This window comes from Oncorhynchus keta, chromosome 29, assembly GCF_023373465.1.
Source record: "Oncorhynchus keta strain PuntledgeMale-10-30-2019 chromosome 29, Oket_V2, whole genome shotgun sequence".
In the NCBI taxonomy this organism is placed as follows: domain Eukaryota; kingdom Metazoa; phylum Chordata; class Actinopteri; order Salmoniformes; family Salmonidae; genus Oncorhynchus; species Oncorhynchus keta.
Window position 1 is genome coordinate 50,468,444 of NC_068449.1, and position 15,000 is coordinate 50,483,443.

General features: G+C 42.8%; 1 protein-coding gene across 2 annotated transcripts in view; it reads right to left on the minus strand.

Moving 5' to 3' along the window:
* The window catches only part of LOC118374336 (polypeptide N-acetylgalactosaminyltransferase-like 6), a 269,874-nt gene that overhangs the window by 184,595 nt on the left and 70,279 nt on the right, over positions 1–15,000 (minus strand). For both annotated transcript variants that reach the window (XM_052486707.1, XM_052486706.1), the window contains exon 5: positions 14,315–14,481. In XM_052486707.1, coding sequence (XP_052342667.1) covers positions 14,315–14,481 — 167 coding nt within the window. The remainder of the gene's footprint in view (positions 1–14,314; positions 14,482–15,000) is intronic.

The following is a 15,000-nucleotide window of genomic DNA, read 5'->3' on the forward strand; positions in this document are numbered from 1 at the left end:
TCCCAAAAGGCAACAGAGAATTACATTTCTGTGTTTTTTGCTACACACCATTGGCTTTAAGTGCCTCCAGGACTTCCATCACTAGCATCTGTTGAGACAAGGCGTCAGTTGGATCTATGGGGAGGGTTAGAGAAGAGAATTGGGGATGAAATCTAAAGTGCAGGCTTGTGTTTCGCAGGTTAGTGTTTTTCGTCATGAATGTTGTTCTGGAGGCAGCTCTGCGGAGTGGTCACTAGCTGGCACAGCCATAAAGTCATAAAATCTGATTTAAAACCTGACCCTAACCTTAACCACACTGCTAACTCTAATGCCTAACCCTAACCTTAGACGAGGACTGAAAATAAAAATGTTGTTTTCTTGAATTTTTACAATATAGCCAAATTGAGGCTGGCCCATCAGATATCGAGCAGTTCTGCCTCAAGGATGGTTTATAAAAATGACCCATTCCTCACCCATTAAAATGTCTGCCTTTCAAATACTATATTTTGATAATCCATTAAGCTCACATACAGTCACCGTTAAGGCTAGGCTACCTCATCATCAAACAACCAAGTGAAGTAAGACCTCTAATTACTAGTTTCAATGTAATTAAGGATTATTATTGTATAATGTTTCTAGGGCTGACCCCATTTAGTCAACAGGCCAGTAATTTCTGTTAATTCATTCAATGTATTATTATTACAGTTGTTTACCATTTTCATTGTCTGAGTGGACACGTTGTTTGCAGAACTCACAACCTATGCTACACTTGTGAGAGAAGTTTTTGTCAATTTATTAATCGTCTTTGTTGAGTAAGGACTCGCACCTGATTACACATATAGAAGTAGGACTAGTCTACCTGGCAAATGTAGGCCTATAAATATGCCCATTTGGGGATGTATAAAAGTATCTTTGATTGTCTCAACATATCACCACTAATGGACCTCAAACAGCAAATAAACAAAGTCTGTTTTTAGACTCAATTGAGAATGCAAATATTTCCAGCTCTCTCCCTTTCGATAACCACTCGGCATTAAAAGGAAACATGTAAAGCTCTGTTCCAGTCATAAAATGCCTGATTAGTTCTTATCCCTTGCACAAATAACCTACAGCTGTGTCTGTCCCCAGCTCACTGGCACGGGAAACTCTAAGGGCCCAGAATATGTTTTGGCTATGGCAATAAAAGTTACTTTTAGATTTGTGTCATTAACCACAGACAATGATTTTGATATAATAAGATAAGACTATTATAAATTAAATTCAACTCTACCACAAAAATGTGCGTATCAAAATCATAACAGGCACACAGATCAGTAGGAATGGTAAGATAAATTGGCACTCCAAATGGAAAAGGTTGCCGACCGTTGGTGTAGCTCTGTCTCCTAGAGATGAACGTACTTTGGTGTGAAAAGTGCAAATCAATCCCAGAACAAAAGCAAAGGACATTGCGAAGATGCTGGAGGAAACAGGTACAAAAGTATCTCTATCCACAGTAAAACGAGTCCTATATCGACATAACCTGAAAGGCCGCTCAGCAAGGAAGAAGCCACTGCTCCAAAAATGCCATAAAAAAAGCCAGACTACGGTTTGCAACAGCACATGGGGACAAAGATTGTACTTTTTAGAGAAATGTACCCTGGTCTGATGAAACAAAAATAGAACTGTTTGGCCATAATGACCATCATTATGTTTGGAGGAAAAGGGGGAGGCTTGCAGGTCGAATAACACCATCCCAACCGTGAAGCACGGGGGTGGCAGCATCATGTTGTGCTTTGCTGCAGGAGGGACTGGTGCACTTCACAAAATAGATGGTATCATGAGAGAGGAAATGATGTGGATATATTGAAGCAATATTTCAAGACATCAGTCAGGAAGTTAAAGCTTGGTCGCAAATGGGTCTTCCAAATGGACAACAACCCCTACCATACTTCCAAAGTTGTGACAAAATGGCTCAAGAACAACAAAGTTAAGGTATTGGAGTGGCCATCACAAAGCCTTGACCTCAATCCTATAGAAAATGTGTGGGCAGATCTGAAAAAGTGTGTGCGAGCAAGGAGGCCTACAAACCTGACTCGGTTACACCAGCTCTGTCAGGAGGAATGGGCCAAAATTTACCCAACAAAATTTACCCAACTTATTGTGGGAAGCTTGTGGAAGGCTACCCGAAACGTTTGACCCAAGTTACACAGCCCTTGCTAGGTCAAGAGAGCTTGATTGGAGCATGTCAGAAAGACATTTGGCATCAACAAGCACTTCACAAAAAGTACCCAAATGTAAATGTATCTGAGAAAGAAGGCCCCTTGCCTCCACTGATCTACCACCACTATGTTCAAGTGTGATACCCTGTAGCACTCTCAGAACTGCTGGAAGCCTGTCCCTCAGATTACAGCATGCCATGTATCTGCATGCCCACCTCACATCCGTAAGTCTCCGTAGTTCCCTGGGCTGCTGCTGTGGATACAGCTCTTTCTGAACTGCAAGCCACTTGAGATGAACATATTAGCCAAATACAAAGTTATAAAGCTTCTGCAGTAGAGCAAAACAGTTAACTGCCTCAGGCACTGACTTTACAGCATCGACTAGAACCAAATTCAAACTATGTGCAATACGGTGCACATAAAATGCAAAACTTGCACTGTTTTTAATCCGTGCAGTCACACCAGAATGCTTTCCGCTCATGACGGATGCACCGTCGTAGCCTCGCCCCACAAGATCATTTCTGTAGTCCAGACCATGTTTTTCAAGGCAATCAATAATCATTTTTGTGAGACCTGCTTCATCTAAGCTTTTAGCTGACTGAAAGTGTAAAAAGCTTTTGTGGATGGCCCTGTGTAATAGTAGTGTTATTTTTTCTTAAAATCGTTGTTTTCATCTGCAATTACATTGAAAACTTGACTTTCCTTCACTTCTCTTATTATTTCACTTTGCACCATCTCAGCTCTCAAGAAATGTGTTCTGGATTTGGTGGCTTGTGTACTTAGCATTGCCACATGCATTGATCCTTTTCTCAATGCGAAACATGTTCTTTTTGCAATTAGCACACCTTTGCATAATACATAGAAGAAAAAGAGAAAAAGTGCCTAACAGAGTGTCATCACAGTTCTAGCTAAATGACACTGAATGAGGGGGCATTTCATGATTCATTAAATTCTGTGGAGTGAATTCAATTTGCGTCCATGTTTTAATGAGTGCCCAGCAGTGGTTAATTGAGAGATAACCATTACACATTGCTTCTCAGGGTATCTTTCACAAGAACAGCTTTCCTTTCTAAAGACTTTTAGCTGAAGTGTGTGTGCGTGTGTGTGTGTGTGTGTGTGTGTGTGTGTGTGTGTGTGTGTGTGTGTGTGTGTGTGTGTGTGTGTGTGTGTGTGTGTGTGTGTGTGTGTGTGGGGGGGGGCTCTCTCTCTCTGTGTATGTTACTGCCTGTGGAGGGAGGATGGTGATTTGGCTTAACCATAAAAGGAAACATTTACAAAGCACACACAATACACAGCTGGATGTTTTTGCAGGGCCTTCCATTTAGCTAAGGATTGTTCTTTTAAAAACTTCAAAGCACTTTCAAGTTTTAATTTAGGCTATTTGGTATTTACTGTGAACATTTAGCTTTCAGCTTAGTGCTTTCTAACCTGGCATGCCCTGTCATATTTCTAATTTGTCTAAAGTTAGACAGCAACAAATTCATGTTCTGAGATTCCTACCGATCTCATTGAGTCTGTCATTCAGGTAGAATACATTCGAAACAACTGTCATCTTTGATGCTTTGAGCGGTAGAATCTAATTCATATTCCATTTTCCAACCCCTCTTGTTTGAGAGCTGCAGAAATGACACTGTCAGTCAGTCAGTCTATTCCAATAAGAACACCTCTCTCTTATCTAGCACATCACATATTTTTGGGGGGCGGTTGCAGCGTGATTGATGGGAATTGGATCTTTGCCCTTAAATGTTGCCGTGGAGATAAAGCGGTGGTGACAGCTCCATGCTGTGAGTGACTTCCTGGATATCTCCACGGTGACCGCGGGCGGTGACACTTCAGGAGTGACAGGTGATTTTCTCCCCACAAGGTGTCAGAGGGGGTCTGAGCTCAGAGAGAGGGAAACTCTTGAGTTCTGCCAAGGTGAAGACCTTTGGACACAATTCAGCTGAGTCCTTGCCAACAGGTCTCCAATTGGTTGGTTCACACATTGCAGGTACCAGGATAATTGGACTAGGTGTACCCCTAATGCAGGGTAAAACATGCACATTTGAAGCAACAGTACATATGTATAGACAATAAAATGAACAAGCAGCACACCAGTTTTTAAGCAATAAGGCATGAGGACCTGGGGATTATCGGGTGATAACTCCCGACTAAGGGCTGCTCTTAGGCCCGAGGCGAAGCCAAGGGAAACAGCCATTTAGGGGGGGTTATCAGACAAAAGAAATTAACCTATTTGGCCGCTTTTTGCAATGTCAAAATTCAAATAAAAGCAATAAAATGTATTTATTTCGAGTTGCGCCCCCCCCCGTATCTCTCTCAGAACTACAATGACATTCCGTTCCTATGATTTATCTCCCTCTCTCTGCTCTGATAGACATGGGCCTGCAATTCTCATCTCCCCAGTGTTGCATCATTTATATCCTTATAGAATCATAACCGTGCGAAGGGATCTGGAGGAGCTGCAGCAAGCACTGATGAATTTATATACATTTGCCAAAATTATAGAGTTAATGCTGTTTGTTCAGAAATAAATGAAATAACTCAGAATAGCCTACTACACTAGAACGCCTATAATTTTGCCACAGAGGATCAATAGCGTCGTATTTTAAAATTGCCTAGCTGTGGAGTGTATCCCAATAACAAGGCATAGCCTACAGTCTGGAACACGTGGCAAGTCTGTCAGTGAACAAACAGCATGCAGACAAGACAGGTTGGAACAAATGGCTCCTGCTGAAAAGAGAAGACTCTATGCTGTAGGCTCCCAAAATACTTGATCAACTTCCAAGTATTTTACAAAGTAAAACAGGAGAGAGAGGCTTCTGGCACGAGCGCATAGGCCATTACTAGCGAGGGAGCTGCGTGTCATTGGGTGAGTCAGTGGAACTGGAAATAATTTTTGGGACTATAATTTGCTACTCATATTGTAGCCTACAATATCTATTGATGGATTCAAGACAAGTTAGCTTTTATTGATCTCAGATTTTCAGTTGTTATTTGTCAAAGTAGACTCTCATTTCGATCAACTGTGTGGTATTATGTTGATTTTAAGACAATTGGGAACTCGAGTTGAAATCATGATGTCAGTGATCTTCAAGTCGGAGCTCTAGAAAGAGGCCAGAGTTCCTGACTTGGAATTCTGAGTTAGATGACTATTCAAAACCAATTTGACCAATTGGAGCTAGTTTTTCCAGAGTTCCCAGTTGTCTTGAACGCACTGAAGTCGGAATTCTGAGATTTCCTAGTTGTTTTGAATTCGGCATTAAAAAAGATTATACCAAAGTCTCCAGTCAAATGAAATGCGTTTTAAAAGACAAACATTTTCCCAGACTCTATGCCACTAACATTGTTCCCCATGCCACTACACAAATATATTTTTCATGCGTTCTGGTACCTCAGAGCTCCCCAGGTCACCCCCCTCTCACTTTATGTTCCAGCACTTCCTGATTTACAAATTAAGCACTGAGGATAGCTAGACTAAAGTTACTTCTCCTTTGCTACTGTAGCTAACTAGCCAACTAAAACTAACACACAATCGCATCAAGCAGCTGAAATGACAGCCAACGATGTGCATTTTCATTTTTTTTTACCTTAGTTTATATTGCCAATTCTTTGGAGATACCCATTAATGATCCTGATAAATGAATTGGCCTGACTTTTAAATGTAGCCTACAGTTCTGAGGACGCACAAAGTGATTGTTTTGTTTTAAAGCTCATTTGTCTCTCTCATGGGCTATGGGTTATGGGTTGCGTTTCACATGAAAAGGCATTTTACTATCATAGTGCATTTAGCCCTCCGGTCAGCCCTAACAACAGTATGCTATTTCCCCACTTCAAATAGCCTGCAGGCGCGCATCAACGGAGGGTTCACAAGACCTGACACAGATCAAAGCAAAACACTCACCAGAAAACTTTTTGCTGAAACAGATTCAGTTCTATGATGGCAAACATCAGACATATTCACTATTGCTGTTAGCTGAGGATACTGTTAGGGAAAGGGGGAAACCTAGTCAGTTGTACAACTGAATGCATTCAACTGAAATGTGTCTTCCGCATTTAACCCAACCCCTCTGACTCAGAGAGGTGCAGAGGGCTGCCTTCATCAACATCCACATCATCGACACCCGGGGAACAGTGGGTTAACTGCCTTGCTCAGGGGCAGAACAACAGATTTTTACCTTGTCAGCCCAGGGATTCCATGCAGCAAACTTTCAGTTACTGGTCCAACGCTCCTACCCGCCAGGCGACCTGCCACCCCTAGCCAACAAATACTGGAATAGCCCCCTCAAAACCACTGTACTGTCTGCTGTTGTGGCATTTCATGTCATTTTGAGTGACGTGATTTACAGAGGTACATCATAGGGGTCATTCATATGGGGACAGAAGATAAACCGTTTTTTACTTTATTTTTAAAGCTGCCCAGAGAGGACATTGTTTTTATGGGAAGAAGCAAAGAAAGTACCTTTCCCAGCATTACTCCTGAACCTGTGATTTGATTTGATTTGTATAAGCACACATCAGCAACACCTAATCTGGTGCTGTGATTGTGTGCACCAGGAAAGTGATTGTGTGCACTGGGAAGGTAATCAGTTAGACATCTGGGCACAGAACCATAAATACTTGTGTAAACCAAACCCAGTCTAATCTGGGACACCCTCAACAGGCAACCAGTTGAGTTCCTGAAAGCAGCTCCTGCCTATGTGTGTACATGGATTCATTTCAATACTACCCTGATCAGCTTATTCTGGGCTATCTTAACTTAAGCTTCATAAGTTTAGATAAGCCCCCAAACCAGGAAGTACTAGTGTAGTCAAAGTGGCATTGAATGAGGGCAGTGGCTATCACTTTCATGGAGTCCTTATCAAGCAGCTTGGACTGTCTAGACAAAAATGTAGTCCTGGCATTTACCTTCCCTAGCACTTTAGTGGCCATGCTCACACCTCCCAATCTTCCATCAAGGATGCATCCCAGGTAGCTAACAGAGGTTTTAGTAGTCAGCACCTCCCCCCTAACTCCACTCTGATTTCAAAGGACCTACTCAATTTAGGTCTGGATACAAAAATAATTGCTTCAGTTTTACCTAAGTGTAGAGATACCTTATTATCGCCAAGCCATTTGCTAATCTTAGTAAGCTCTGTGCTAAGTATGCTCTCCAACTTAGTTTTACTTTTGTGAGACACCAGAAGTGTAGAGTCATCCGCATAAAGGAAAAGACGGCAAGAACAAGCATCTTTCATATTGCTAATATACAGTCAAAACAGTAAAGGACAAAGCACGCTCCCCTGCAGAATGCCACAACTCATTGGTTTTGCCTGAGACAGTGAACTATTAACCTGTACTATTTGCTCCCTACCTGATAAAAAGGACTTTACCCAGCCTAGAGGGATACTGCTTAACCCCAGTGCCTCCAGTTTGGAGATGAGGAGACAGTGGTTAACTGTATCGGTTAACTGTATCACCTGCTTCTACATCTGCTGTTTGGGGTTTTAGGCTGGGTTTCTGTACAGCACTTTGTGACATCAGCTGATGTAAGAAAGGCTTTATAAATACATTTGATTGATTGATTGAGGCCTATAATTCCCAGGGTCAGACTTTATCCCCTTCTTCACAGAGGTATAACTTTAGTGTGTTTCATGTCCCTGGGAAAGGTGCCTTGTTCAAGAGAACGATTAACGATATGCGTAATACATGGGCCAATTTCCTCAGCAGAATCTATAAGAAACCTTGCAGGAATATTATCCAGGCCTGTGGCTTTGGAGCATTTAAGCTCTGCTATTTTGGCTGTTGCCACCTTTGCAAAAGAGTTTGGCTGAACCCGTAACTCGGCATAATACTTATTGACTTGGTCGTTTCCATACATACCAGAACTGGTGGGTAGCTTTCTAACCAGCTTGCTGGCAACAGAAGTAAAAAAAATAGTTGAATTCATTGGCAACCTCTGCTTTTTCTTAAACAATCTCCCCCCTGATGTTCAGTCCAATACTGTTTAGTTTGTTTTTGGTAGTACTACTACAGCCGAGCTTTTTCCAAAGCTTTTTAGGGTCATTTAAGTTCTCAATTATTTTATCAGCAAAGTAACCCCTCTTTGCTTCATCCATCCTGCTCTGTGCTTAATCCATCCTGCTCTATGCTTCATCCATCCTGCTCTGTGCTTCATCCATCCTGCTCTGTGCTTCATCCATCCTGCTCTGTGCTTCATCCATTCTGCTCTGTGCTTAATTTCTGTGACGTTAATATAGGAGAAAATCAGGCTGCTCTTGAGAGTTCTTAAATTTCATCAAGGCCTTATTCCTCGCTAGGAGAGATTCTAGAATCTCATGATTAAACCAAGGGCTAGATCTCTGCTTTACCCTGACCCATCTAATGGGAGCCATCACATTCACCACATCAAGGAATCGACATTTAAAGGCTTCCCAGGCACTGTCTACCCCAACACTATACAGCACTGGTGACCAGTCAATTTTACCAACTTGCTCCCTAAACATTTCAACACAGTATTTTTTGAGTCCTTTGATTCTAACAGTTTTGTGACACTATAATATATCTTTAAAAACCCTCCTTGTGCAAAATATAATAAAATGATCACTGATTCCATATACTATTACTCCACTCTGCAATAATTTGGATTTATCAGACACCAAAATTAAGTCAATTGTACTTTGCACCGTTTCCCATACCCTGGTGGGATCTTTTATGATTTGGGTCAGGGCAAGTCATCTACAGAAGTGCATAAAAACATTGTGAGTTGGGTTTGCCTTTTTAAAGACATCCGTATTGAAATACCCTAAGAAAATTATTTCCTTCACCAGGAAATCATTATAGTTTGACAACACAATTTCAAGACCTACATAGAATGCATTCTGATTGGGCGCCCTGTAACACACCCCCAACAATATCGGCTTGGTTTTGGGAAGGCAGATATCCAGCCTGACAATCTCCAGATCCATGCTTAAATCTGATCTGACGTTATAAGCAATGTCCGATCTTACAAACGCACATCCCCCCCACCAATTCCAATTCCGATCCTTTCTGTCTCTGTGAAACATAAGACACCCACCTCTGATTTGGGAACCAACAGACATATCTCATCTATCTTCGGTAGTAGGCTTCGGACGTTTAAGTTCACAAAATGTAAACACGTATCCCCAAAGGCCTCACTGAATTCCTGATCCACTTGTATCTCACCTCCCACTGCACTGCAATCCTCCCGCTGCACTGCCACCATTGAGCACCCCTCCCCAGGCGCTGCTCCGTTGGCCTCATCACCGTCTCTCGCCTCTGGTGGCCTCCGCACCGCTGCAGATCCCACCCCTCCTCTGGTGCACTATCCGTCCTAGGTAAGTCCCCTGGTCCCACTCCACCTTCATATTATTTGAATAGTGAAATCATTTATAATGCCCATCCATAATTTATAATGCCCATCCATATAAACTATGTAGCCAACTGATTGGTATACTTATGCAACATAATCATAGTTTTCCACTGACACTTAATAGATAGGATATGTTCACAGGTACAGTAGGTGACGAATGTGTTCACAAAAAGTGGGAAGGTGGTATTTACCACATTCAGCTGGGAAAGATCCACTTGAACGCCCCTCCAACTGGTAATTACTAGTGGGAAGCTTGTCTATCATCCCTGAGCTCCGACTTCTCCCACATGCTGACCTCTGATGTCACCTAGTAAGGAAATAACCTCGATAACTGCATTTTTGGCAGGCAAATACAACAACAAAACATTGTTTATAAAAAGCAATCTATTAATATGGTTTTTGAGCATTATAATTTGTTTACAAGCATGGTAGCTGTACTTTTAGTTTATGGGTGATGCAGAGTGTTGGCCTTTAGCCAATCAGTGTTTCTCAACGACTACAAAGCACGTTATATTACTGCATCCAACTGGTATTTATGACCCAACAACTGGGAATTACAACCGTGCCAGAGGGTTATGAATGTAGCATCAGACAATAAAGGTTGATTTCATTATTTATCATTCGAGCAACAGATGGAGAGTTATTATCATTATGACTCATAATTATACATTGCCAAATTATTTCTCAGAAGGTTTGGTTTCAAATGTAGCTATTCTGTCAGCAGAGTGTATTGTTATTTTCGCTTCAGGTGAAAAATCTGTTCATAGATATTTCCGCTGGAGAATTGTCCTCCACAGGCACAAAGAGGCCACTCTGCCTAGCTGCTGTGTGCAACACACCAGAACGTGCCGAGCTCCTCTGTGTGACACACCAGAACATGATGGGGGTGAACGCAGTCCTGGGATGTGTTGCCAGGATATCTGGCATGCATTACACAGCTGACCAGTTTAGGTACTATTGAAGTGTGGTTGTAAGATGGGGGAATAATTAAACAATATAATATGGCCAGTGACAATAACATTAGCACATCAAACGCAGGCAAGCACACACACGCACACACACACACACACACACACACACACACACACACACACACACACACACACACACACACACACACACACACACACACACACACACACACACACACACACACACACACACACACACACACACACACACACACACACACACACACACACACACACACACACACACACACACACACACACACACACACACACACACACACCTTGGGGGATAGATTCAGCTGTAGGGCAGAGCAACAGCTGTGCCCATCTGGTGTCCCACCGTGAGGACTGTGGTCCCAGAGAGCCTCAACTCACTGAGAATCTGCCAGCTCTAACACTGATCCCACACACACACACAACACCTTGCCCAACGCTGCCATTCACACACACACACAGAACCCAAATGACCCATTTCCACACATTCACCTGACTCAGTATGTAAACAGAACAGACAGGCCTACAGCAACCAACAGAGAGTGTTTACATGGATGAACTGTGGACCAAGGACTCAAAATATGAAAGTGCACAGCTTTAACATAAACGCTACAAACGTCATAGGGGAACTCAGCAGTTGAAACGACAACAAAGCTGGCACCCCATCACTGTTTTTGGTAAAAAGCTGGGGGACGGGGCTGGAGAAATGTAACCACTTTCAAATTCATAAACAGAGCTAAATGCCAGGATTGACCATCCATGATATTAAAATGAGTTTTGACCATGTTTTGAGCCTATACTGTGTTTGTTTACATTTTGGTTGTTTACAAAAATTGGAGTGAAACAAGCTGATATTTTGGGTGCTGATGGGATACGACAGTTGAACTAAACTCATCAGCCATTTATGTACAAGACATACTTCTTCAAGAATGGATGTAGCAACTGCGCATCGCTCCTTTAAACAACCAGTGAATTCCCCAATAGGCTGAATCATCACCTGATGCAAATGAAGAACACACACTCTAAAGTCCATCCACCAAGAGGTTGTTTGTGCTGTTGCTCTTTGCCCGCTAAAACAATATAAAAATACCTCAATTATGTGAATATATGCATGGGCTTCCAGAGGCGGAATACGGAATGTGGAATGATCCGGGCTAAGCCCGGTGGTGTGGTGAGTCTTCTCTGTGTGTGTGTGTGTGTGTGCGTGTGCGTGTGCGTGTGTGTGTGTCTGTCTGTCTGTCTGTCTGTCTGTCTGTCTGTCTGTCTGTCTGTCTCTCTGTCTCGGAAGGCCAGTGGACTGAGAGTTCCAGTGGATTGTCTCAACACTGCGGGGGAGCATACAGTACACAACGACTGACCCTGTCTGGCCACAGTGGTCTGGCTACTGAATGCATACGTTCTATCTCCCTCCCCCTGAGGCAAGCAGCCACACCACTATAGGAAGTGAATCTGTTTCTCTGCACAACATCCACAGAACCACAGGAGAGAAAGAGGGCAACGGCCAACAGGGCAACCAGCTGGCTGGCGAGCAAAACCCAACTCCTCCCAAACCAAACTACCTGACCATAAACGGATGAGAGGTTGACACAAATGAGTATGGCTCACACTAGCTTCACACACAGGGTTATCCTCAAGGCAAAGACCCCCAGAGGCAACATCCAGGGTTGTGGACACCAAAAACATACACTAACAGAGATGAATCAAAGTGAGATTCTATTAGTTGGTAGGGGTAATGGAACTAGTGCAGTGCCCCATATCCACCAACACCATACTGTTGGAGCTAGGAACACAAGCATTTCGCTACACCCACAATAGCATCTGCTAAATACAGTATGTGTATGTGACCAATACAATTTCATTTTATTTGATTTAATCAGGGTCCTACCTGATACATAGAGCACCATACTGTAATAGAGGTCGACCGATTAATTAGGGCCGATTTCAAGTTTTCATAACAATTGGAAATCTGTATTTTTGGGCACCGATTTGCCATTATTTATTTTTTTTACACCTTTATTTATCCTTTATTTAACTAGGCAAGTCAGTTAAGAACACATTCTTATTTTCAATGACGGCCTAGGAACGGTGGGTTAACTGCCTCATTCAGGGGCAGAAAGACAGATTTTCACCTTGTCGGCTCGGGGGATCCAATCTTCCAACCCTTCTAGTCCAACACAATAACGACCTGCCTCTCTCTCATTGCACTCCACAAGGAGACTGCCTGTTACGCAAATGCAGTAAGCCAAGGTAAGTTGCTAGCTAGCATTAAACTTATCTTATTAAAAACAATAAATCATAATCACTAGTTGATGATATTACTAGATATTATCTAGCGTGTCCTGTGTTGCATATAATCTGACTGAGCATACAAGCATACAAGTATCTAAGTATCTGACTGAGCGGTGGTAGGCAGAAGTAGGCACGTAAACATTAATTCAAACAGCACTTTCGTGCGTTTTGCCAGCAGCTCTTCGTTGTGTGTCAAGCATTGCGCTGTTTATGACTTCAAACCTATCAACTCCCGAGATGAGGCTGGTGTGACCGAAGTGAAATGGCTGGCTAATTAGCGCGCGCTAATAACGTTTCAAACTTCACTCGCTCTGAGCCTTGGGGTGGTTGTTTCCCCTGCTCTGCATGGGTAACGCTGCTTCGATGTGGTGGCTGTTGTCGTTGTGTGGCTGGTTCGAGCCCAGCGAGGAGGGGGACGGAGGCTATACTGTTACACTGGCAATACTAAAGTGCCTATAAGAACATCCAATCGTCAAAGGTTAATGAAATACAAATGGTATAGAGGAAAATAGTCCTATAATAACTACAACCTAAAACTTCTTACCTGGGAATATTGAAGACTCATGTTAAAAGGAACCACCAGCTTTCATATGTTCTCATGTTCTGAGCAAGGAACTGAAACGTTAGCTTTCTTACATAGCACATATTGCACTTTAACGTTCTTCTCCAACACTTTGTTTTTGCATTATTTAAACCAAATTGAACATGTTTCATACTTGAGGCTAAATTGATTTTATTGATGTATTATATTAAGTTAAAATAAGTGTTAATTGAGTATTGTTGTAATTGTCATTATTACACTTTTTTTTTTTAATCGCCCGATTAATCGGTATTTGGTCCTCCAATAATCTCTATCGGTATCGGCGTTGAAAAATCATAAATCGGTCGACCTCTATACTGTAATAACTGTAGTATAACCAGGGTCCTACCAGCACCATACTGTAATAACTGTAGTTTAACCAGGGTCCTACCAGCACCATACTGTAATAACTGTAGTTTAACCAGGGTCCTACCAGCACCATACTGTAATAACTGTAGTATAACCAGGGTCCTACCAGCACCATACTGTAATAACTGTAGTTTAACCAGGGTCCTACCAGCACCATACTGTAATAACTGTAGTTTAACCAGGGTCCTACCAGCACCATACTGTAATAACTGTAGTTTAACCAGGGTCCTACCAGCACCATACTGTAATAACTGTAGTTTAACCAGGGTCCTACCAGCACCATACTGTAATAACTGTAGTTTAACCAGGGTCCTACCAGCACCATACTGTAATAACTGTAGTATAACCAGGGTCCTACCAGCACCATACTGTAATAACTGTAGTTTAACCAGGGTCCTACCAGCACCATACTGTAATAACTGTAGTTTAACCAGGGTCCTACCAGCACCATACTGTAATAACTGTAGTTTAACCAGGGTCCTACCACAGTCATTGAACAGGGTGTGGTGTAAGAACCCTGACCACCAACACAGACAGCAGCGTAACAGTTAACCTGGTGTCCTACCTCTGTCACTGTAGTCGTCCACCAGTATGATCTCAGCGATGAGGTGGTCTGGGGTGCGGTAGGAGATGCTGTGGATGGTCCTCAGCAGGGACGACCAGCCCTCATTGTGGAAGGGGATGATGATGCTGGTGTTGGGAAGGTTCTCCAGGTACAGCTTCGTCTTGCAGCTGAGGAAAGAGAATACACAATATACCAGGGACTGTATTAGCCTCCATGTTTTTTAATACATCAGACCAGACCTTTCTTGACCTGTCCTGACAAAGACCCCAGTGGGATCGAAATTCAATACATCAGAGACATCGTGCGTGTTTCATCTCCACGTGCAGCTTATGCATTTCATGTAGAGCTCGCTGCATGTGTTGGTATTTGGTATGTTTGAATATAGTGACTCTGTGATAGGCTAAATGTCACAATCTAAAACTGATATCTTTAATCACGTCTTCCTACATCTGGAAAGTCAACCTGCTCCCTGCTGTGTGTCACACTGCCAAGCCAGCCAGCCTTCCAGCCAGCTAGCCAGCTGTCCATCCAGCTAGCCATCCAGCTAGCCAGCCAGCCAGCCGGCCAGCCAGCCAGCCAGCCAGCCAGCCTCAAACACATAGCCTGCTTTACCTCCTACCTCTGTGCTGAGTCGTAAAGTAAATCAGCGTTTAAAAGAGCCACTCCAGCTTCAGCCGGCCTAATAA